Source organism: Taudactylus pleione, unplaced genomic scaffold (genome assembly GCF_031769625.1).
Source record: "Taudactylus pleione unplaced genomic scaffold, aTauple2 ptg000026l, whole genome shotgun sequence".
NCBI classification, from domain to species: domain Eukaryota; kingdom Metazoa; phylum Chordata; class Amphibia; order Anura; family Myobatrachidae; genus Taudactylus; species Taudactylus pleione.
This window is the reverse complement of record NW_028284428.1, coordinates 36,446,610-36,473,437: the sequence shown is the minus strand read 5'-3', so window position 1 is coordinate 36,473,437 and position 26,828 is coordinate 36,446,610. Positions and strand designations below refer to the sequence as shown.

The 26,828-nt window shown below is 42.7% G+C and overlaps 1 protein-coding gene across 2 annotated transcripts in view; it reads left to right on the top strand.

The window, feature by feature from the left end:
- The window catches only part of SRPX (sushi repeat containing protein X-linked), a 92,304-nt gene extending 68,746 nt beyond the window's left edge, over positions 1-23,558 (top strand). The window contains exons 4-9 of one of the 2 annotated variants that reach the window (XM_088451687.1): positions 10,838-10,964; positions 13,265-13,386; positions 14,516-14,695; positions 17,157-17,290; positions 19,366-19,487; positions 22,617-23,558. In XM_088451687.1, the coding sequence (XP_088307813.1) occupies positions 10,838-10,964; positions 13,265-13,386; positions 14,516-14,695; positions 17,157-17,290; positions 19,366-19,487; positions 22,617-22,797 (866 nt within the window). In that variant the 3' untranslated portion in view covers positions 22,798-23,558. The remainder of the gene's footprint in view (positions 1-10,837; positions 10,965-13,264; positions 13,387-14,515; positions 14,696-17,156; positions 17,291-19,365; positions 19,488-22,616) is intronic. The other variant, XM_088451686.1, reaches the window with a different exon arrangement.
- The last annotated feature ends 3,270 nt before the right edge of the window (positions 23,559-26,828 follow it).

The following is a 26,828-nucleotide window of genomic DNA, read 5'->3' as shown; positions in this document are numbered from 1 at the left end:
TGGCATTGTCTTTTCTCCAGTCTAACACCTTTGAGCCGTCACAGAGGGTGGAGATAAAGTACTTAACTTGGAAGGTGGTTCTCCTTTTGGCGCTCGACCCAGCAAGGCGTGTGTCTGAACTAGGTGCTTTATTATGTCACCCTCCTTATCTCATTTCCCACGAAGATAGGGCGGAGTTGCGCACACAAAAGTCCTTCCTTCCAAAAGTATTATCTGCCTTTCATATAAACCAACCAATTGTGGTCTCTGTGTTTAAGGATGAGTCTCCAGCCTCTAGGTCTTTAGATGTCATCAGAGCGCTCCGTATTTATTACATAGGGGTCCTAGATTGCACACCCTAAGCACAATGTGAGGTGCTACTTGCTGAGAATTGTAGTGGGTAGTCCGTGGGTGACAGGGAGTGGCAGTAAGTGACTGGGTAGTCCGTGGGTGACAGGTAGAGGCAGTAAGTGACTGGGTAGTCCGTGGGTGACAGGTAGAGGCAGTAAGTGACTGGGTAGTCCGTGGGTGACAGGGAGAGGCAGTGGGAGACAGATAGAAATAAAAATAACCTTATTTCTTCAGGATATTCCACACAATTTTGCCCCTAAATTACCATTTTCATAATATATATATTTACAAAAAATGCTTTCTTTTTCTATTTTGTATTGTATTTTAACTTTTTAATATAATTGACAGGAATAGGTGGTTATTGTACTTTAATTCTTAAGGTGGGTACACATTAGATGATATGTTGCTCGATCTGGCGGATCGGGCCGAGATATTGTCCACATCAGCAAATGTGTACCCACTATGTTGGACCATGCGTGCTCCCGTTGCATCGACAGATTGAGCAGCATGTATGCTGCTCAATCTATCAATTTGATGAACGAACCCATGCTTGTGGATGCGGCTGGTGAGTGACATATTGTGTGGCCGTTCACCACATTATGCGGTGTCAAATGACCACACAATATGTTGTCTGTCGCATCATGGGTCTCTGGGTACACAGGTCATCTAATGTATACCCAGCTTTACTCCAAGTGTTCCCCACTGCAGTCCTCCTTATGCAGGTGTATCAGGCTTTCAGCTCCTTGGGCCTGATTCAGCAAGGAACGCAGTTGCTTATATGCATGCATTCAACCAATTCTTGCGTACTGTGCATGTGTAAGCATCGCAGTGCGCAAACTAGCCACTGAGAACTAAAAGAGGCTACGCAGAACCATGGTAGAGTGATTGACAGGAAGCGCCGTTTGTGGGTGGTGACGGGGTGGCCGGGCGAACGCAGGTGTGCCAGTGCGTTGGGAAGGCGTTGCAGGGGCGTGCATAAATTAGCGACTACGATACCAGACGCTGCCTGAGGCCTCATAGCGTGCACTGAGGTAAGCAATTCCTGAGTGAGGTCTGACCTGCCTTAACTGTGCGTATGGTCCGATGTTACTCAATGTAACTGATTGTTTCGCTATGTTGCCAAAGTATACGGATATGAGTAAGGAGAAGTGGGCATCCTTATGTTAGGCTGCGATTGCAGTGCGAATGATAACATTTACATATCCTTACTGATATTAGCAACTGCGTTGCGTGCTTATAGGCAGAATAGCGATCCATGCTAAATCAGGCCCCTTGTCCTATGTAAAGGCTGTGTAGCCAAGAAAGGTGCTCCCTGTGCTACTGCCTGGCTTCCTGTTCATGCAGCACTGCCGGCAGTTTCAGTGACACTCTATGGCTTTCAGCACTGGCGGTTTCAGTGACACTCTGGCCACTAAGAGGGTGGGCCATGGTGGCTTATACACCATCCAAGGTCAGCACTGCATCAATAACAGCCTTAGTTAGGCACCTTCAGCTGCTTATGGTTACAGCTGCATCCAGCCAGTGGGCCCAAACTGTAATAGTGTAGTGGGCCAGGGAGCATGTGGTACTACGCCCGCCCCTGGCCATCAGATTAGACAGGGCTGGTGGGATGACTGCAGGCACGCCCCAGGGCGACCGCCCTGCTTGGCCGCCCCTAGAGCCACTATTGGTTACAGTACAATTTCTTCACAGTGACCTACAGATTGGTTTACAAAAATGTCTCTGCATTTTTATGTCCTTTTACAAAAGCGGTAACTTGTGCTTCTAGAATGAGCTCCCCTCCAGGCATAAAATATTTACAAAGACTTCTACATTTCGAAACTGTATTTTGGGGGGAATTAAATCATTCTGTAGATACTCGAGAGACATAAAGTCAAATAGAAAATGTAAGCAGCTGTTATATATGGGTTTTATTATCTCTGTTGAGGTAAAAAGTGCAGCTATTTCACAAGGAGTTCCTCGGCCAGGGTAAGGAAATAGGCAATATATTGTATTTCATGTGTTATTTTCCTTTAAGGCTACTGAAAGTTCAAGGAACCCTTCAGGATAGAATCTCATCCTCTATTAATGTGCCAACATGTATTGTCAAGCCCTGTGTCAAACACCACATAATTCATAGAACGTGTTAGACAGCATAGCTTCCATAATGTACTGTGTTAGTCAGTGTCAGCGAGGTCATGGAATCTTTGTCACAGAGACATTTATGTATCTCTAGATAATTGTGAACATGTTCAAATCTAGCAGTGTATCTTCAATCTGTAATAAACTACGAGAAAATGTATTAAGCTGCATGTTGTTCAGCAATCACTGTGTCACAATTAATTGTGTTTTTTGTGCAAGCTAAATCTAGAGAAAAGCCATTGCTGAGTATCCAAGTGATTGAATGCACCTAGCAAATACATTGGAAATGATCATGGAGACCCTGTTTTAAATTCCAGTGTCAACTACATATAACCTAGTCGTCACTTAGTCTACTTCTGTCCCATAAACTAAAAAGCTAAAATATATTACTGGCTAAGTTGGGCAGAGAACCTGTAAAAATCCTTCATGTACAGCACTGTGCAAAGAAAAGCACTTTTCAAATGACAACGCTTAAGTTTAATGTAAATAAGTATTAAATGTTCAGTATATTAGTGCAATGTCCATCATGACTGCAAGAGATGTAGTGCACACAGACCCAAGAACCTGGGGACCTGCACCAGACCTGGCTTGGTGGGAGGTGGGTGCACGATCCTTGTCATGACTAGCCACCGTATTAAATAAATGTATTCTTGCTTACAGTGGTGATCAGACCCCCTTTCCTGGCTGTCTCCTGTGTGAGCCATAGCAGGATGCCGGTTGTGGTACAAAATGTCGACCCCAGAATGTTGACATGGACATTATGTGGACATGTCAACATGCACAATATCGACATGCATACTGTCGACACAGTCATATAATTAGTATGGTCGACATTCGGGATGTTGACATAACATTTTTCTACTGATAGAACCCTAAACCTACACTAACCCTTAAACGTAACCTGTAAATGTTGACATAATGACCATGTCAACATTGTGAATGTTGACATGTTCACTGTTGACATCGCGTCCAACTATGGTGGCAACTGTAGAAAATTGATCCCTATCTGATGCCAGCTATAGTATAGTGAGCCATAACTGCTGCACCAGTAATATGCTAAACGTCGTGGTAAGTGCCTAACTCTAACACTAACCATAAAAACAACAAGGTGTCGACATTTTTCGCACTGACAATTTTATGTCGACCCTGTCGACCATTTGTGCATGTCGACCTTCTTATATGTCGATGTTTAGTGTGTCGACATTTTGTCCCTGGCGACCTTTGTCCCTGTCAACCTATTGACTGTCTAACATCTGGTGTCAATCTAGACATTGACAACCTTTTTACTGTCTATCTACAGTATAGACCAGATCCCGGGCTTCTGACCCCTGATGCAAGGACTCTCATAGCTGCTATCATTGCTAAGTAAAAATTATCCTAAGCTGTAGACAAATTGCTGTTAAGAGCAGGCTAGACACTGGACGATAGAACACTATCAGGCTCATAAGGTCTGATTATAAGTTGGACATATATTAGATCTAATTTACACTCAAATAAAACAGTAGATGCTTCTAGCACTAAACCAGTGGAAAGCCACTCCCTGCTATAACGACAGCCCTATCTGGCTTCTAGGGGCTACAGCTGATGCAGTCCCTAGAAGCCTGGGCTGCTTGTTAATTTGTGCTGATGTATGGGTTAGTGGTCCCATGCATGCGCACAAGCTACACATTTGGACTGGTAGAGAGGTGCAAACCCCCTGGCAATGACAGGTACAGGTGTACTAGCCTTAATTTGCCACACAGTGCAACTTGCCTGGTGTGAGTGAGCTGCGTTGGGCATCTTTTTTGCATCTTTTTTTTAGTCAAAAATGTGTCAAAGTCGCACTGCTACGCGACTAGGACACACCAGCAGATTGTGCTGATTAATTTGATATGTGACACTTGCAGTGGTGGATTTTGCCTGCGGGCTGCGAGGCTGCAGCCCCCCCCCCCAGTAAAATTTGCCACCTCAGTGTAGTCAATGCACTCTGTGACTGCCTATTGGAAGCGCCATCTGCCAGTCAGATACACAACAGGCAGTCTCAGGGGGAATCTGCTACTCTCTCTTTCAGCCAGCCCTACCCAGCTCCTAGGGACTGCAGACGATGCAGCCCTTTGGAAGCTGGTGAAAATGTGCCTGCGCGGCTCCACACCGCTAGTGCGCATGCACCGGTCCCAGCACCTGTCACATCAGTTTTGTAGGCGCTGGGACCCAGCCAGTAACTATTCTGCAGGCGCCGGGACCCAGCCAGTAACTAGCTACTCCGGCGGTGAGTCTTTTCGGCTGCGGCAGCCCCCCTCCTCTACGAGCGTAGGAGCCGCCGCTGGACACTTGTATATCTGCTTGCACTGAGTCTGTATATGAAGCACAACAGAACTTGGAATGAAAAAAGCTGCAGTCGCTACATTGTAGCACTTCATATACAGATTTAGAGACTCAGGGCCTGACTCAGAGCCGGACGCTATTTGCGCTCGCTCGTTCAGAAAAAGGGGCCGGCTATTTAAATTGAGCGCACACTCTTTGCGGTCTGTTGACGCCTCTATGTCTGAGCGAGCGAACGAAACATGCGCTCGCTATTTTGTAAAGACGCCCCCTGGCCGCTCGCATCGTACATCATCTCCGCTATTTATTAGATTAATCGAGTACATCGAAAGGCGGCTGAACTGCTCGCAGTGCTTGTGGTTGGATTTTCCTACCGCAATCATGCGAACAGTTCAGGCTAAGAGACAACCAAGTGACGTGGCCGATGACGCTGCTTTGTTAATTATGCACACCAATAAAAACGTCCGTTTGGCACGCCTGCGTTCGGATCTCCCCTCCCCGTTTTCAAGCACCTTCCCCTGTTACCACCCACAAACGCCTCATCCTGTCACTCAAATTAGCAGGCACTCGCTATTTTGCGAACACACGATTTCCGAACGCACTGACTGGTTGGCGCATGCGCATTACGACCCATACGCATGCGCAGATGTGCGAACATCGCTCGGAGCGAACGAGCAGCTCTGAAACAAGCCCTCAGTCACACACAGTTATACAAGTGTCCAGCGGCGGACAATATAAACAGCACAGTCTGCTGGTGGGTCGTAGTTGCATCGCTTTGCAATGCATTTTCGGCACGTAAAGATGCCCTGCGCTAGCAGAGTCTTATGGGACCTGACGCACCAAGAAGGACTTTTTAGTGCGACTGCAGCAAAGATGTGTAAGGACACATCTGTAGGAGCAGCCGCTGATTATTATCATCAGTCTTTATTTGCAACTGCCTTTGGGAAGCTACAATTGATACAGCTTTGACAGGAGATTTTGGGCCTGATTCAGACCCGTTTGCAAATGCTATGCGCTTGTAAGCGGGTTGATGGTGGGGCATTGCGCACGCGCGCAAGCCCCGGAGTGAGTGAGAAATTCACTCACTCCAGGGCTCGCTACAAACGGGGCGGATGTCGATGTTGATCGACAGCTCGCCTCGTTTTTTAGGCAGGGAGGGGAGGTGGCTAGACAAATGGAGGCGTTCCTGAAGGAACGCCTGCCATTTGTGGGCGGCCCTACTGACATCTAATAGAGCTGGAAGCTCACTGGCGCTTGTGGCAGACAAGACCCTACCACATCACCTTGCCGCTCACAAAAGCTATGGGTGGTCAACCACAGCTTAACGAGCGGCCAGGAGGCTGGATTTTTAAAAACAAAGTGGCCACCCTGATTCAGAGCGAGCCCCTTTGTGTCTCTGAGTGGGCGTGCATCTGTTCGCAATTACATGAACATGCCCTCACTGTATCATCCTACATTTTCCTGGCCTTCCTGCCCCCATCCCGCTTCTTCAGTAGAATATGGCAGCAAGTGTCAGATTCATACAAATCTACATACAGTACACACATAAGCATGTGCACTATATTCTGGGCATGTGTAAATTCAACTCTGCATTAGCGCCAATGTGCTCACCGTCTTCTCTTCTCTGAACTATGAATGTGGCTCAGAAAATTATTGGCAAAATCTTTTATACAGAATCTAAGAGCTATAATGTACTGTACATACACTTGGTGGTCAGGGAAGCAATGCATCTATAAGGGTTATACATCATCTATGAGGACAAGATTATTTGGATGGAAATGTGCCCAAGTTTGGGTAAAATGGAGAAATAGCATATTAAACAGAGGCAGATGTAATGTACATACCTACTCAGGAAAGTAAACACAACTAACATCTTTTTGTTACATTTTATTTTACACTAGTGAGTCTGTAACATAACAGACATGAGGGGATCAGCCAAGGTTATCTTGTATACTAATACAGAGGGCTTGCTTCAGAGATGTATGTTCATCCGAGGGTGAACGCAAATCTCTGATGGTTAGGGGTCTGCGCATGTGCAGAACGGTTCCTGCTATCTCGCTCGCAGACCCTCCAAGCCCCAGCATGATTGACATGCTGTGGCTTTCATAATGGTTCCTGTGATCTCGCTCACAGACCCCCCCAAGCCCCAGCATGATTGACATGCTGTGGCATCTAGGGGGCGGAGCGGGGGCGCGTCTGATTGCCGCAGTCGGAGGCACATCGCCTACATTTTCCAGGAGATATGAGGCCAGGGTCTGCATCGGCAAATGCAGATTCCTGGCTTCTTGCGTAACCATCACCGGCCAGGCTGTGGCCAAAGGAGCAACCTCCTTTGGTATTTGTATCTGAGATGGACGGATTTGTACAGCGGCTTGTGAGTGGCTCTGCAATTCTGTCCATCTCTGAATCAGGCCCAGAGTGCGCAGGCTTACATAGAAGACAAACATTTCAGATTAATATATATTTATTTGAGATTAAATTATATTTGACTGTTAATACACAAGAATACAACACATGAAGATAACTATAACTGCTGACACGTGTTACTGTGCACTTACCACTAGATGGTAGTAGATGCATTCTTTATAGGTTGAACTAATTTGACAACACACTACCACGAAGATATAAAGACATTAGAAAACTTCATATCCATTTTTATTCGGCTAATGCAGTTTGGTGATTACTGTTCCATGGACACAATGTTATATTGATGATGCAGCTTCTAATTCCTTATGCTCCCACTTGCTTAAAAGAAGCAGTAAATAAAGACACAAAAACTACTCAACTGATTTTCATGAAAACCACAGCATTTTGTAGTGGAAACGCCTAGAAATAACCTGCACTTTGTTTCATCTTAATCTGTCAAGTTAAAGCTCAAGCTGCATACACACACAACGATTTAGTAAATGAACGATTTTAGTAAACGATTTTCATTATTTTTTTCAATTGAAAAATGAACGAAAATCGTTTACTAAAATCGTTCATTTACTAAATGTAATGAACGATTTTTTTTTAACTACAAACGATTTTTTCTATATTCCCTTACTGAAAATCGTTGAGCTAGTCAGTCTGACTGAACTACAAACTACAAACGTGAACGCGCATGAATGATAATCATTCATCGTTTTAACTCAGAAAGTGAACAAATTTTTCAACGATTGAACGATAAACGATATAGTTATCAATAATCGTTCAAAAAATCATTGTGTGTGTATGCACCTTCAGCAATAAGACAATCAAAATTGATTGACATCATCAATAAAAGAGATAGGTGTGGCACCATGCGTGTGGCTGGTGGGGGGAGAGGTGCTTTTGGCCCACGGACACTTATATAGGATAGGCTACACTGCAGTCTGTGCACAGGGCACACAGTGCGATTGGTATGAGTGGTGTGTGAAGGCGCTGTTGCCACCAGTCTGTACAGATTAACAATGTGGCAGATGGTACTGCAGCCACAGGCTTCAATGTAAAAATAGGCCCATCATCATGACGGCATGATGACTGTCCAACTAGTCACCTGGTTGGCTATAAATCTTATGTATTAAACAAAATTATGCAACTGTACTACTTTTACACATGTAGGGAGGCATTGGGACTGATAGCGTAGAGCACAGGTTCTCAAACTCGGTCCTCTGAACCCCAAACGGCGCAAGTGAAATAAGCTCCACCTGTGGATCTTTTAAAATGTGTCAGTGAGTAATGAACACACCTGTGCACCTGCTGGGTGACCTGGAAAACATGACCTGTGTCGGGTCCTGAGGACCGAGTTTGAGAATCACTGGTGTAGAGGGTGTATACACCCTCATGGCACTGGCCACGCGCACACAGCACTGGTCACAGCAGCTCTTCACCTTCTTCACCTCACAATATGCCCTTCATCATTATCAACCCCAAACCCTTATATCCCTGAATCTGACCTTGTGTTCTGTTACATGTGCTTTTGATCACAGAATGTTCCGAGCTAACCAGGTGGTAGACCAGTTGTGCTATGTGAGGTAATAACATCTTGCATAATTAACTTAATTTTTTTAATTCATTATGTATTGTACAAAGTATGTATATTACAGTTATAGTCAGTGGCAAGTGCTGGATTTTGATAGAAGAGATCCTCAGTTTATTACCACCAAAATATGCAGATTTTACATATAAACTTACGCTAGAAGTACTATGGACCTCATTCAGAGTCGGTCAAACGCATCCGATGTTTCCACACCACGCATGCGTACGGTTAGTTGTGCGCATGTGCGTATGAGACCTTGCGATCCAAAATGCTGTCGATCGTACGGCTAATACGAGCAGGAAGTGGCTTCCGGGAGTTGATTGACATGAAAGGCCGTTTGTGGGTGTTGACGGGGGTAGTGGTCTAAAAACGCAGGCGTTCCTCACCGTTTTCAGGGCGTTTTAGGGGCGTACATAAATTTCCTGCTACGACCGACAGAAGGCCGAAGTAGTAAAACGTCACTCTGCGAGCAGGTTAGAGGCCTGGCTGATCGTACAGCTTGAGGTATGTGCTTTCTCCAGCACCAGAGTACAATCGATACTATCGAATGTGACTGATGTTATGTTTGATGTTTCTATTTGTGCCACACAATGCAAGCAGCTAATAATCGTTTGTTGTTGCTAATAACACTGCTAATTGGTTTGTAATTGATTCAGTTGCGTTTGCATTAGAGAATAATAAGAATAAATATATTTCATGGGGATGGCTTATTCTAAGCGTTTTTTTGTTAATTTTTGATGTAATTTGCACACAACACAAGCGGCCGCAACCATCAGAAGAAAATTAACAAACAGCGACTGACAACGACTGACGATTGACTCGATCGCTAGCTGCTATCACTCTCTAGCTAGAGGAGGTGCATTTTTCACGTATGGGCGTCACTTTGGTTGCGACCTACCGGCCGTGCGATTGCTTCCTTCTTCAGTTTTGCGGCCGTTAGGCGTACGACCGACTCTGAATGAGGTCCTATATTCATTATAAATTGCAAATATTACAAATAAAGCCTTCTCTGAACAGGCCTACAAATTGAACTGCCATTTAAGGAGTCAATGCAATTGCTTGTGCAATGCTAGAAATGGTAGTACATCCTAGTGAGTGCCCCTATACTGGGCCTTGCAATCAAATTTACTGTGGGAGCCTCCACACCCCAGTCTGACTCTGGGTGACGGTAAAGTATTTCACGGGCCTGTTGCTGTAAATTTAGTGGAATATTCTGGTATTGCTGTTCACTCCCAATCAGAACTTTATCTGTGACGGTCTTTTATGGTGTACATTATAAATGTTTATATTATGTTGTGTAATGGGTGAGACAGGAGTCCCCAGCTCAGTTGCCATGTCTATTTATTGATAATAATACTTAAACGTTCACAATCATCAAACCGCTTATGAAAAATGGGGTAAAATAGAATAGTAACTACAGAATTGACAGATATTTTCTAGGTTATATACGTCATTTCACCTTGCAAATACATTACAATTACATATATAACCTAGAAAATCACAGTAAGTTCGGTAGTTACTATTATATTACACTACATTTTTACAAACAAAATGCACTTGCAGACATTACCATAAAAATATACATTATCTGGCTGCTTACTATTTGTTTTCTTTTCTAAATACTTAACTTATGTGCCAGAGATTGGGAGGACAAATACCAGCTATTAAGCAATGTTATGTGGGGTACACACTTGGCCGATGGATCGGCTGGCCGGCAGTTTGACTGATTTGGGTGGTACATACACACATACCAACTGGCCACAAGAACAAGTTGTGACGATATTGGCACTGGTTCCTGAGGCCATTATATAGGTCGGTTACCCGTATTCACAGCAGATGTTTGCGATATATCTTTCAGATATATTGCATCTGCCGTTCTGCATGGCCAACACGATATATCTGTGTCTAACGTGGTTCACAGATATATCGTGTGTACACAACGTAACGTCCATCAGCTGTACAAATTATATATCCTCCAGTGTGTACCCAGCATTAGTTAATAATACTTAGCACAACTTTACATTACTGCTTTCCTAGTCTCTGGTACTATACTTCTCTGTTTTATCTTTGTGGAATATTTTGCAGATTTGGAGCCCCCAAGGATTCAGTGTCCAAGTGTAAAGGAAAAAGTAGCAGAACCCAATAAACTGACTGCCAGAGTGTTCTGGGAGACTCCTGAGGGACTTGACACGGCAGATGGGATTTTAACAGAGTAAGCTTCATAAGTACTATAGTAAGAAAGTATTACTTCCTGATGAATGTAATATTCATGGACACATTGCTAATGTCACATACAGCTCATACAGATGCAATCAGTGATGGGTCAGCCTCTTATAAAGACGCTAACTGGGTTGAGCCATGACTTTGTCCAGTCAGTGGTTGTGTTAAGAAGTAACACAGCTCTGTCTGGATTTAAATTGCTCCAAATCCGCTACATAAGCCCTAACAGTCCAGGTTCTCGTAGAAAATAGTTAGGGATAGGATACTATATAGGACTGTCTTGCTAATTAAACCTCTACAAACAAAAAACCTTTCATTGGAGTTGCCCCTTTAAAAGAAAACTCCACAAAGGCACAGTTAGCCTTTCACATCATACAATTTTATTGTATTTTGTAGATCATAATAATAACAGATCATCTAACTGGGGGCTGTTGTGCCAACATGTCTGTTATTTACTCATGGTGAGATACAACCTGCAACTAGCAGAAATACTGTATGTCTACCCTGTACCAGAGACCCATGATTCTGGGAGAATTTATCCCCTTGATTGTTATAGCCACTTCTTATGTAGCGGATTTGGAGCAATTTAAATCCAGACAGAGCTGTGTTACTTCTTAACACAACCACTGACTGGACAAAGTCATGGCTCAACCCAGTTAGCGTCTTTATAAGAGGCTGACCCATCACTGATTGCATCTCCCCTGCTAGCAGGAAACCATTGCAATGCTGTCCAGGGTGAGCTGTCCTGTCCCAAGCTGCATGGGCCCTTTGCGTGGAGCCCTCAGACTTATGTTACCTGGAGGTAAGCGTGTTAGTTGCATTTTAGTCTTCTATTGGAGTCATCAATCTGATTTAGGATCTGAAAGCACTATAACTGGTTTTAGGCTGAAATGTACTGAGGAGTTAATCAAACTGTTGGAATGTGAAGTCACTTTGCACTATCTTAGTCCTTGGTGCAAATGCATTTATCCAGTCTCAGACATTTATAAAATCTCAATGGATATAAATATTCAGTTGAATCATAAAAAGCTTGTTAACATTCACTTAAAGCAGAATACTAAAACAAAATACTAGAATATGAAAATAAAAACGTATAATTCTGTGTAAGAAGCTTTTATTCATACACAGCCTTCCCCAGCTGTGGGAGAGAGGGCATGTTAGTGGAATCATTCCATAGCTCGGAGTTCAGCTTTAGGACCACATTAAATATGAATATGCTACATCTTCTCTCAAGCTACTTCCCTTATTTAAACTATTTTGCACCATCTCCATCTTCTGGTGACAGATCTTAATTAAATAAATAACTCAGTTTTGTTTCTCTATGTATTTGTCTAATATAGTTATGTAGAAATAACTGTACAGTATTATGCTTGTTGGACTGATCTTCTACAACTGTATTCCTGCATGTACTTGTAATGATCACCATGCTGTAGACTGACATTTTTATTTTCCCATAATTCCATTTTCTTCTCCAAAAATCCATTTTACTCTGTATATGATAATTATCTCATAGCACAATAGCGATTGGTGAAGCTTGCTTACCCTTATATTGGGTACAATTAAGCAAACAATTGATTGCTAACATTAATAAACATATAGGTAGCCTTCCCCTTCCCAAACACAGTAATAAACATACTTTATTTTTGTAAAACGTAATCTCAAATACAGCTGCAGCACTTTAACTTCATTTGCGTTTCGGTTCCTGCAATTTCAGACCCCAAACAGGAACTCACAACACGCCCTTACTGTACTTTCGCTGCATCAAGATTTTCCCTCTAACCCTATGCCTGGCTTCCTTGACGTAGGGAGTCACCAGTAAAGCTGGCCACACACTAGACCAACTTACATCCAACCAGCCAACTTGTTGATTGGTTGGAATGAAAATCTGGTAAGGAATGGGAGTAAATGATGATCAGCAATGTGCTCCTAAATGCCAGAAAACAGATGAAAATGGTCGGTCAGACAAGTTTGTTAAATGTTTGATCTAAACAATTTGTTCAAACAACAGTTTTGGTCCATTTTCCAGCGCTTGGGAGCAAATTGCTGATTGTACTCCTTACCAGATTTTCATTCCAACCAATCAACTAGTTGGTTGGTTGAACAGATGTGTGGCCAGCTTAAGAGTTGCCTAAAAAGAGGAGCATGTGCACTGAAAAAATTACGCAACTCTCGTTTACAACCAACTCTGAATGAGGTTCATTGTGCTTTTATACTAGATTGACAGATTTACTTATCACTTATTTCATAATAAAAAAAATGAGTATCTTAGTTATAGTAACTTCTATATTTCAGTGTGGTATTAAAAGGTCGTCCATCAGGGTCGGACTTCCCAGAAGGAGATCACAGAATCCAGTACACTGTGTATGACAGAGCAGAGAATAAAGCCTCATGTAAATTTAATGTTAAAGTGAAAGGTAAGTAAGTGTCAGTAATATGGAATATTAATATTTGTAATGTTGTAATGTTGTAAAAGTTCATAAAACATGACACATAGGAGATCTGCTGTAATGTAAGTTACGTTAGCCAGCTCTCCTTGTATCAGGCCAGATGAAGACAACAGTGGTAACATTTCAGTTGTACAAGTAGTCCTGTTGGCTATGGCATAAGAAGTGTAACAACCTAACTGGGTCATAGGAGTTCAGGGGGCCCCTGAAGGTACAATACACTGCTCATTCTAGGGCCGCTTGGTTTCTACACTGTTAGAACTAAGTAGCAGCAATATGGCTTCTCTAGCTTTCTGACTCAATATGAAGCATTGGGTGTTGCGGAAAACTGGATCAACGCTAAAGTGGTGAGAAGAGTATAGATCATTCATGTAACCAATGTAGTCAGGTGGATAAAGTACAGAAGTGCAGGTAGGTCACATGTACAGTATGAGGACTGCAGGAAGGTGCTGATGTGAAGAGCATAGTCAGAACATGGAACGGTGGGACAGGGCAGTTTTAATAAAGAGAAAATAAGGGTTATATACCTTGAGCCCATCATTACATTTGCAAATAATGGAGCCTGCATAGGTAAGAGCTCATTTCTCCTGTCCCCCTTGTGTGTCTAAGAAGACCCCTTGTTTAAAGAGACAAGTCTATTTTAATGTACTGTATGCCCGAAGGAGCCTACAGTAAGTCATAACTGATCAGCTAACAAAAGGAGTAATGTAATGCCTTCATTCAAGCTCCAAACTGTTTCTGAGTTTTACTAGATTTCTGATCCATTCTTCCTCACACCGGGTAATTTATCAGCATGAAATTAATACATTCTAATGCACTTTTATGTATAGAATTTTAGTTGGTGCTACTGTAAGTGGAGTGGTGTTATGGATGGGGTGATATACATAGGAGGCTCTGTACTTGGCGAAGGAGGAAGCTCAGAACAGGGATTTCTTACTTTAGTCTGAATATTAAGCAGCCAGTAGAAAACATACTGTACATAGAATTGAGGAACTAGTGACTTGAACTGTGCTGCCCATGTATATATGTAAAAGCAGAAGAGATGTGACATTTTGTCAGTAAGTTATGTACTACACATATCTCTTGTCTTTCTACCAAGTCAGGCGCTGTGCTAAGCTGAGTGCTCCAGAGAACGGTTACATCAAGTGCTCAGGAGCTGGAGATAACTATGGGGCTACCTGTGACTATTCTTGTGTGGGTGGTTATGAACTGCAAGGAAGCCCAGCCCGTGTCTGCCAGTTTAATTCAGAGTGGTCAGGAACAGAGCCAACTTGTACCTGTAAGTATGACTTTATTTTACCTTCACATTGTCTAACATGACATGTATGCTTAACAATTTTCCACTTTAATTACAGATATAAGTGTTTATTTGATAAGACAATTAGAATATCTATTCATTATAGTGACAGCAGAAGAAATGACCTTTAGCAAAATCTTCACTTTGTTACATAGTCCTGTTAGTAAGCAAGATAACTAGTCACCTTAAGCCAATCTTGGTTAGCCTATACTGGTAGTACCAGTAATATACACATCATTTACTGTATTAGAAAGAGATCATGTCAGTGCCTGTGTCCTAATTCTACAATTCTGAAGTGAGACTGGATCTTCACAAGATTGTTCATATAGGATATGGCGCGGCAAAACAAAATACCTGGGGTGGCACAAGTGGCAAGAAAGTAGAGGCAAGGGGTGCACAAAAGGCTAAAAGCAAGAAGCAGAAATACAGTTACAGTAAGAAAGAGAGTGAATAGTACTTAAGAGGTAAAGGATGGGATGAGTAGCAAATGGGGAACACTAACCAGACTAGAGACAATGAGGGCAGAAAGAAACAGCCAGTCAATAGGGGTGGAGTGAAGGCTCATAAGAGAGAGTGAGAAGAAAGAAGAGTTGTCTGCTGAGAAGACACCAGGGCTGCAGAGCAAGCAAACTAGTAGTTTTGGTGAGCACCATAAAGACAGGAAAAGTGTAACCGACACTGACTAGGTTACAGGGTAAATTAATAAAGTGTGACAGGTACAGTATAGAGACAATTGCTACTTATCTTAATAACAGATCCCCTAAGAACCTGCAGAACTGCAGCCCGTGGTATCCCTGGTGTCCTTCCTAGCAGTCCCCCCTATTCTCTCTACTTCCCTGTATTCCCAGTCTGTTCTTATTTTAAAAAATGTTAATTTATTTTTGTTATTACTATGTAATTTTTTGCCACATGCTGCTGTAGACATTGTTTCTGTTATTACTAATCTTCTGTTACATAATTATCAATGTGATATCCTACTATTTCATCTTTTTTGCTTGGTTGTTTCAAAGCCACTGTTCTTCATTTAAATATATATATAAACTGTTTAAAAATAAATAAATGAATAGTGTGAACCAACTGATACGAAACAGTGCTGTTTATTGTAATAATATTTATAAAGAATTGAAGAACTTTGTTCTCCTAGATCAGTAGTTCCCAAACTTTTTTGAATCATGACGCCCTATAGTATCAGCATTTTTTTCACGGCACCCCTAAGCCAAAAGTTTTTGCAAAAATTATTAAATGAAATAAATTGTGATTACCTGTAACTTCTAGGTTCAGTTATGTGGTGGTGGTGGTCAGGGTTGCGCTTCTGCCTGTCCGCGTATTTTATACTGTAATTAGTAGCCTCCAGTACTGGTTTTGCTATCACATGGACTATAAATAATTTAATTTGGTCCTGAAACACCAACCCGAGGCAGCCCAACAATCCCCCCTTGGCACTCCAGAGTGCCATGGCAACCATTTTGGCAACCACTGCCCTAGATATTACATTCTCTGAATATTGTATAAGCTACTGTATCCCTCCAGTGGAAAAACTATCAGATCCATAATAGATAACAAGTTTAGTACAGTATGCATTATGCAGCTTGGTAGTGCATCTGTAAGACACTTTACTATCCTATTTTGAATTTTCTCACAGCTACTGACACGAGCAGACATGCCTCATTCTCCAGTGGCTCCTAAGATTAACTGTAAAGAGTCCTGTAGTTATTAAATCAAGATCCTCACACTACTTGGTCCAGAATTGATTCCAATAATAACCGCTCTGAAGGAAAGAACTTGTTAATTAGTGTAAGATAAAAGAGCTTCCTATCTACATCAAATGATGGTGGTTTCAGATGGGATTTTATGTCAAGGAAGCAGAGCTTTTAGTTTTTGCATTTCGCTGCCAGTTTAAACTTATGCAATGTTGTTGTAACTACTGGTCTGCGACTGGTGCCACCACCAAGGGCGCAAGGCAGAGGGGGCAGCACCGTTGCAGCCTGTGGCACCTGTATCAGGCTTCTGGGATGCCTGGAAAGTTATCAAGTTGCTTGGAGAGGCGCCCAGTACCACACTTCCAGGCCCACCCCCACATCATATCTGCGGTGCCTCATTAGTCCCCACAGGGCGCAGAGTTCCCTGTTACTGCGCTGAACCTATGTAGAATATTTTATAAGTTCTGTTACTAAATTCTTGGTGAATTTTGCCTGAACTAATCTGCAGTAATATCGTGTAGTCAGAGGTTTTTATTGTATATTTTACAGACTGATTACATCATTAATGTTTACTTACTTTATCCAAACACCGTACTGACAAACACTAAAACTAAAGCTTATAATTTGACCATTTATAATTAATTTGTAGATGCTTTTACTTTGGGGTATTTACTTGATGTATAACTGAATATAGGGATTACATTTACAGTAGGTTAATTATGTTTTTTATGTTTCTAATACAGTTATGAATATTAATGTTGTAATGAGAAATGCAGCTGAATTTCTGGATCAGTTTTATGAGAAGAGAAGATTATTAATCATATCAACGCCCACTGCAGGGGATTTTTACTACAGATTACAGATTGGAACGCTCCAGGTATAACAGTTTAAAATAAGAAAGTGATTATCTTCATGTGCCATGATATACATTACCTTTGCAGACTTGTTCTCAGAAATGTAACAGTAATTCTATACACGGCTTGTATAACACACATGACTTATGGCTGCACTGAGCAGTCCCATGCATACTGTACCAAGGTCTGGCTTTTACAATAAAGTGGATAAAGGGTACATGCCTTGGGCCCACCAAGGTAGGAGCTTCCTGACAACACTGTAATATTGTTATACTCATTGGAAGGCACCGGAATGGGTACGGGATGCCGTAGCTTGGAAAACAGGTGGTCAATATCCCGACGCTGGCATCCCGACAGGGTTAGGATAACGACACCTGTAGGTAGGTATCCTAACCCTCCCCCTTTCCCTACCCTAACCCTCCCTCCCTGGTGCCTGAATCTAACCTCCCCCTCCCCGCACCCTAACCCTAACCTTCTCCCCCTAGTGCCTAACCCTAACTCTCCACCCATCCCTGCTACTTACATTCAGGATGCAGGCAGTCGAGATGCCGGCACCGGTATTCAGACAGGTGTCGGGATTCCAGCACCAGTATTCTAAGTGCGGGCATCCCTTATGCTGGGATAGTGAAGTATCCCAGAGTACATATTTTGAATGGTCAGTGAGACAAGTTTTTGGTATGTTTGTACATTAAGCAGTTTTCAGATAGGTCCCATGCAGTGGAGCACATCAGTGTTTTAAATATCTTCATACTGTAGGTGATATCTGATGAAACATTTACATATTATTACTATTATTATGTTTTAGTATATATTTCAAATGTTGAGACTTAGAAGCTCTATATTAGTTTTAGTGATACTCTAAGCTACCACCAAAATGTAGAACAAACATGACAACAGTAAACTATTTTAAGAAAACCATATGCTTTTATAGAACTGTTCATTTACATTCAATTCTTTACAACAAAAGAATAGGGGCCTTATTCAGAGTTAGGCGTAAAAGCGAAAAAAGGAGCAATTTGCACCTTGGTAAAACCATGCTGCACTACAGGGGGGCAGTTTTTTAATGTGTGGCGACATTTATAATTGGGATAGGTGTATCCTGGCTTAATTCTAAATTTCAGCTGCCCATGAATTTGCGCCACTTGCATTGCAACATGGTATATTCCAGATGCAAATTGATACTTTTTTTTTGCTCATACTCATAAAGATGTGTCCACATACACTTATCCTCAAATGGCCCCAAATAGCCCCATTTATCATGCCACAGACTTTGCTATTTAGTCGCGCCAAAATACTAATCCTAAGTACCTACTATAATACACTATTTGTGTACTAAAGCTGGATACACACCATATGATATATATTGTCCCACCGCGGATCGGAACAATATATTTTACACATGGTAGGGTGTGTATGCCCAATCCATCGATCACTGGAGTGTCCCATTGGATGTGCTACACATCCAATGGGTAGATTCAAAGAACGATGCAGTGTAGTTACATGCAGCATGAAGTAAGATGTACACAAGGCAGGTCCCATAGCAGTGACCCTCACCATGCACTATTATGCTTAATCTGTGACTTTATACCAATTCCTTTGTGACAAAAACACATAGTACACTATTTGTAAACTAAAATTTAAGACTGAGGAAAAGTAGCAGTAAAAAGTAGCAAAATTGAGGAAAGAGTACGCAGCACAGGAATCGCGTCAGGCATCTCGTGCCATATGGGAGAGGTGTATGAAGACACATATGTATATCTGAACATGGCCCTAGATGTTTTGAAAGAAATCCTCTGTTGAGTCAGTAACATAATTGGCATTGTACCATCACTGAACTCTGAATAGTATCTAAAATAAAATAATTCAGAATAAAATCCAGAAAATGCAGCGCATTAATATGTGTGCCAGATGTTGTTTTTTGTCCTGTGTAAAATGTTTCTTAAGTTTTATTTTTGACTGTTTATAATATAAACAATATTCATTATTACATGCAATATGTAATGAAATGTACTAGTAGACTATTATACTACACTGATCAGTGCTATCAGTGGAATATTTGGAAAAACAAATATTTACTATGTGTCTCCTTTCAATTTAGCAAGCTCAGTGTGGCTTAGATTTGCGGCATGTGACAATAATTGAATTATTTGGTGTATATCCAACTTACATTGGAAGAATAGGACGTAGGCTGCTTCCTCCTGCATTAGGATTACAACTCAGGTATGTTGACTATGAAACAAATTCCTATAAAAGACCATAGGCCTGATTCGGAGGTGCACTCAAAGCCGATGTTTGCGGAGTCAGCGATATTTCGTTATACTACACATGCATATTAATCGCAACGGCGGTCGCAGTGTGATTGACAGTCAGGGAGCATTTGTGGGAGGTTATGGGGGGTTGCCAAGCAAAAGTAGGTGTGTTGAGACCATTCTGGGGGCATGTCTGAGCCTGCTAATGCGAATTCGTAGGTAAAGGCTCCGGCGACTTACTTGTGACAAACATTCTGAGCGACTACAGGGTTGTTCAGGAAATTGATAGTGCGTCTTTGTATGCAAGCGGCAGATTTGAGGTGGCACTAGTGGGCGTCTCAGTACAAATTCATGCGGCTGCGATATTTTCATATTTTCACACAACCGCTGTGTACGAAATCGCAGCCACAACGGGATTTGTGTGCATCTCTGAAACAGGCCCTATTTTCTTTCCTGCACATTACATTGTGAGCAAAAATGCATTTAATCATTTAACTAGCGTGGTCTCTTCAGTTGACAAGATCGCATCACCCGCCCCGCTGTGTCCCTAGCTATAGAAGAGGAGATCCGTTCTGCACAAGTGCAGAACAGATCTCCTCTGACTCCCCGGAACCACTGGCAGTGATGTGGCGTTCTGTGACCTCTGATATCAATGCTGGAATCGCGTCCCGAGATGCTGTGCGAGCGGCATTCTGAAGCGCATGCACCAGGGATGAAAAGGGCGAGGAGATACTCCTCCAAGCACTATCTGGCTGATCTCTGTAAAATCAGTTGCAGCAGGGGGGTGGGATGACGCTGAAGGTGGAGGGAGGTGTAAAATAATAATACAAAAATTACACTGGTCACAGGGTAAGAGAAGTGGGGATATGCAAAAAAACAAGGGCTCTTTACAGGGGTGAGTTGATTTACAAAACAGGGATTTTATAATACTAAGAGGGTGTGTGGGGGAGGTACTGTTATTAGGATTTATGAACACTGCGGGTGGTCTGTTGCCAATGGGGGTGGGAAGTTATTTTATAATGGGGGTCTATGCCCCTTAGGCATATATATATATATATATATATATATATATATATATACACACACACAGTATATATATATATATATATATTTATGAAAATACTTTTTAAACTATATTAAACAAAAAAAACACCTGATAATTTCTGACCAGTATTGTCAAAATAAAAATGTTAAGTGGTTTAACTGCAGGAAAACTGATTCATTTTTCCCTTATCCTCAATCCTTCATTCTCTATCTGTCTTTCTGTCACATTATAATTGTCTGTTTGCTGATGTATTTGGATAAACTTCCAAAATAAATATTCATTTTCTACATACTTGCGAACTCTCCCTCATTGTCAGGGAGACTCCCTGAAATAGTAGCAATCTCCCTGTCTCCCTGAAGAGTCTAGCAATCTCCCTGATTTCATCCTTACAGTCCCATTATGAAGCTGTTATATTAAAAAATATATATATACATTAAAAAGGGATCAGTAGTATAATTTCCCTGCATTGGTTATCAGGCACAATGATCCCTATGGCTACATGTATTTTCTGAAAAGTATTAGTGTGTTTTCATCAACAAATAGATCTTACGAACTGCTTTGGGGCTTATTTACATTTGGATGTAAGTCAGTTTTATGACACACCTCTCAGATGTAGCAGTACACACCCACTTTACCACGCGCTCATAGGTGGTGCTATCACAATCTCCCTGAAATGCTTTTTTAAAAGTAGGCAAGTATGATTTTCTACATAGCTGCAAGTGATATTGAATATTTAGTTTGTAAACTAAACACTCATCACAGATGGGAATTATTGATGATGCTAAGTTATTGAAATGTTAATATTTAATAATGCCAAATAACATTTCCAAACAACAATAGAAACATTTTCTACATCATGTAATATGCATGGTACATATGATACTCAACTGTACAGTAGACCTACTAAGCAAATAAATATTAAAAATGTATCTACATTTGCAGTGCTAGATATAATGGGTTACTGAGAACTCCACTCCTGAGTTTTTCCTGCATTCCCCATATTCATATCCCAACATGACCCTCTCCAGGAGGGACACAATGCTCTGGTCCTGGACTTCCCTGGTAACTTATGATTGGTGGAGGCTCCAGAGGTGGGGATGCAGTACAGTCCAAAATTCAAATAGGGAAGTCACACCAACTGCCAGTGAGCCCCAGCCAGTGATGTTTGGCAGTGTGTGAAATGACAGTTGGTGTGGCTCCCCTATTTGAATACCAGGGAAGTCCATCCTGGAGAGGGTCATGTTGGAAGGTAAGTCATATCAATAATACCACCACTTTCAGACAGAAGCCGGGGCTTGGACTCTGGTTTTTTAGCACGGGTAGGACCTGGGTCACAGCTCCTACTCCCCTTTCTCACTGCAGCATGGACCCAGGTTATTCCCAGGTCGACCCCTTTCACACTCAACCATGCTCAGACCTGCAAAATACTGTGTGTCATAAAAAATCGACTGTTTCTTTGGGCACACAAAGATGAGATCATGAAAAGTGGGTGATGACTGCTCACTGCATTGCATTAATCATGGCCGACGAGTTACTACTGTGTAGCCCGGAGTTCTTCAGTTATTGCTGTTTTTTTGCTGTTTCACACAGCACATGAGAGCCTGACGCAGCTGCTTACACTGTGCATCTTTGACTGTACCAGTAATTTGCTTTCTGATCTCCTCCTCCCTTCTGACTGCCAGCAGCACTCTGATATCCTTCTCCTTCCAGTGTGCCATGATGTCTCTGTGTGCAGCTTTATGATGTCAACATCGACCAGCACCAGCGCCCCGCCCACTCAGCCAATCAGCGTGTATAAGCGCGACCCGGGTTGAAAATCCCGGGAAGCAACCTTTCATACAGCACCCAACCCAGGTTGGACCAGGGAATAACCCAGGTGGCAACCAGGGTCAAAGACCCGGTAATTTCGACCCGGCTTGACCCAACAAATTACTGGGTCCTTTTTGCTGTCTGAACAGGATCTACCTAAAATTGTTGCTTATTGTGATGTGTACTGATTTGCCAGCCAAGTCTCCAATTAGCCTTACCTGTAAAAAATACATTTTTTATCTCTAGACTGCTCCTAAGAATCTCTGAAAACAAGTTTGAGATGGTTGTGCTGGATAAACATGGTGTGGACAAGGAGCGATACATTATCCCTATCAACAATTCAGACCTCTTTACACTCATTGACCTGTTCCCACTTCGAAAAGATGAGATGAAATTTCAAGCTGAAGTTGGTCACACCTGTAACTGATAGACATGTACAATTTCCATAAGGAGTGTGAGGTGCTGCTGACTGTACCTGCTGTACAGGTTTTCCTGAACCACAATTTCCTATGTGTGTAAGCTTTGCATCACATATGGTCAGCAAAAGATGTAATTTGCCACGAACCAATCAGGGTGTGGGGGAATAACATTAATTATGACACTCCTCTTTAGTGCTTTCCAGCCCATAGTGTGCCTTAACATAAGATGGCAAATATGCAATGTCCTGCATTGGTAGCTCACACCAAACCTACACCAACAATCTGCTTTGCTCAAAAACTCATGGCACATAAGTTACCTCTTTATTAGACATTGGCTTACACACTTTGCATAGCAAGAAACTGTACTGTATGATATAACAGCTATTTTTATTGTCTACCAGGACTGTCATAAGACTAAATCCCCCGACATAAGTGTCACTGCTCTTTGTACAGTTTTCACATTCAATTTTATCTGGTGATGTAACTTTTAGAATACTTGTACAATTCTTTGATCTCTTGAGGACACATTTTTATATATAGTAATAATAAAAGCTCTTATTGATATATTGATAAAATATTTTTTATGCAGAGATGCTGCTGTACAAAATACATTACTTTATGTGGTAAATTAAAGATGAATACAAGTAACAATTAAATGTAGCTCTTGCATGCACTGCTTGTTTTTTGTGTTTTTGCATGAAATAGTTACAGTATGTAACTGTGTTTCACTCCTCTAAATATGATTATAAATTATTTGTAATTAAAATATAGCTACATAAATCCAGTATGATTCCCATTTGTGTCCTTTACACAGTTGGTTAAGTCACCCATTTGTTTTATTATTCCCTTTTGTTAACTTATCTTAAGCCTAAACCTAGAAACAAGCACACCGACACATGTATATGGAATTAAAAGAGGTCACAGCCAGAATTTATTGATCGAATTGGAATTTTAGAAATAGGTGGCAGGAAGAAAGCAGTGCTCCGAGGCCACAGCCCGATGGCTATTACTACTAAATAATTGGGGCGGATCCCTGCCCTGCGCTGCTCTACCTGAGGCAGTACCATCCCACCTTAATTGACACAGCCTTGGACCCTCCTTTGGAACGGAGACCAGGTCCCCCCTTTAGGCGGTGACCAACTTGCCATTCTCGAAGGAAAGATGCTACCCAGGCACTCCTGCGCTACTAATAGGCCGCACAGGAGCACTGATTCCCACCAAAGCCCGGCTCGTCGAACCAGGCCCGCAACCAAACTATGACCATTTGAACATTAAAGGAAACTGCAGAGGTCGCTGATGAACAGCTCTAGCCCCACGCCCATGAGGTATGCCCTATCGGGCCTATAAAAACTCTCCTTCTCGTACCGCGAACGTGGGTGCCGTATGACGTGTCCGCCAACGCTACTGACAAAATGTGCAATTGCCATATTGACCTACCGACGGACCCTGTCCAATGCCGCGCAACCCTGGGATCCCCTCCAAAACCGACACCTTCAATGTCTGACCACGCAACGCCGACGTCAGGCCAACGATTGACGAGCACCTGCAAGTCATCCCTAATAGCATGTATCAGCTGAATGCCCTTGCACGTGCCCAAATTGTTGCCTCCCAAGTGTATGACCACCCAGTCAGGGGCCCCAAACTTCTCCTCTGCCGCCCATAAGGCATCTAGCAGGCACTTCCAGCGCATTCCTTGGAATCCCAACCAACGTACATTACTTATATATATGAATGCCCCACGAACCACACTCGGCAGTTAGCATGCCTGGACAACCCAGTAAGAAGGTTCACCTAGTCAGAAATTGGTACTTACATATCAACAAACTATCCCAAGGAAAGGGAAACAATAGTTGGGTGACCAAGATGAAGGTGAAAAGCACAAAACTTCTTTGAGGGCAAAACTGAAAAGCCCTTCAACCTCCAAAGTGGCAGTAGACATAAGGCCCCTGGGTTTCTCAACAAACTCGCAAGGAGCGCAGCTACTTATGCAACTGATCCCCCCTTAAATAGGTTCTATAAGCTGATGACTTTCACCAACCTAACTGTTTTAATGTGTAAACAGAAGCACCTGCAACCGCTGCGCAAGTTGCTGCCCCAATCCTAAGCGAATGAGTCCCGAAATGCTCCGTAGGCAAACCCAAAGCAATAAGATAATTGTGAAACACCTTCGTTAACTGAAACCTGGACAAAGGGGTCAAATTAGCATGGATAAGCCACTGTGTGCCCCCTGGTGGGTGAATCTTATTAAAGTGTCCTGCAAGAGCAACTAGACAAATCGCTGGAATAGAAATCCTTCACCCCCTGGCCAGCTGATCTGTCTTGGACCTATGTATTTTGCATAAGATCATTGCCAGCTTAACTACCACATTATTTAACATTAAACCTGACAGCATGTAAATCTTATTAGCCGCCACTAGCTCGCACAGCATCCTGGGATGCGAATCCGGCATTGATATCGGCAGTCACAGAATGCCACATCATTGCCGGCGGGTCCGGGGAGTCACTTGTGCAGAACGGATCTCCTCTTCTATAGCTGGGGACACAGCGGGGCAGGTGATGCGATCTTGTCATTGACTTCAGTGCGTGGCCCTTGATGCCGGCGCGATGATCTGCCAGACATGGGAGGGGCAGGTTAAATCATAGCGAACAAACAAAATTTGGCCCACTGCAAAATAGATAAGGCGTCTGCTATATCGTTTGAAACACCCGGAACATGCTGCAAACTAAACTCAATATTTATTTGCAAGCAAAGAAGTGTCAAATGCCTCAACAACCTCAAGGCTGGGGGTGATTCGGCCCTTTGATTATTGACAGCCCGAACCACGCCCAACTTATCACACCAAAACAGGATGCGCCTATAGCAAAGCCTGTTAGCCCACAGCTCAACAGCCACTACAATCGGGAAAAGCTCCAAAAGCAGGATGGTCTTGGTTAGGCCTAGAACTTTCCAAGACTCCAGCCAAGGCTCCGCGCACCACTCCCCTTCCAAAAAAGCACCGAAACCGAAGGAACCAGACGCATCCGTAAACAGTTGAAGTTCTGAATTGGCTGCCGGGGCCAGGAGCCATATCCGTACACCATTGAATTTGCGCAGAAGCATCATCCAAACGCGCAGATCCTCTCTCAGATCTTGCGACATGCGGATGAGGTGGTGAGGCTTCCTAACTCCTGCTGAGGCTCTTTCCAGCCATTTACAGAAAACCCGACCCATAGGTATGACTCTACAGGCGAAATTAAAGAGACCCAACAGTGACTGCAACTGCATAAGCGAGACCTTTCAGATAAATACTTCCAGCAACTCCCCCAAACGCTGCACCTTCTCCATAGGCAAACGTCATAAACCTAGCATGGTATCAATTTCTATACCTAAATAAGACAAGCGCGTAACTGGACCCTCCGTCTTGTTACGAGCAACTGGGACTCCCATAATGGCAAACAAGGACTGCAAGGAAAAAAGTAAATCCTCGCAAACCTGGGTATTTGCTGGCCCCACTAACAGAAAATCGTACAGGTAGTGGGACACACCAGTTTGTCCTGTACCCGCCTGGACGCACCACTGCAAAAAGGAACTAAAACACTCAAAGAAAGAACAAGAGATGGAACAGCCCACCGGCAGACATCTGTCAACGTAATAGAGCCCGGCTACTTTAAAAACTCATATACTTAATTTACTCGAGGTGAAGGGACAACAGCCGAAAAGTGGATTCGATATCCACCTTAGCTAATTAAGCCCTCCTTCTGAAACCTTGTACTATTTCCAGGGCCTGTTCAGGGCAATCCGACGGATGTAACGCGTCATTGACCGACTCTCCATCCGGGTAAGAGAGATGCTGTATCAGCCTAAATTTACCCAGTTCCTTTGTTTGCACGAACACCCTAAATGCGATTTGCATAAACCTTCCAAATGGGAGAAAGCAAAAGGGCCGCACATGCGTCCCAACCTAACTTCCGCCTCAATCTTAGCTCTAATGACTTCTGGATGGTCGCGGGCCGATTTAAGATTCTTCTTAGATACCACTGAGATTTCTTGCGTCATAAG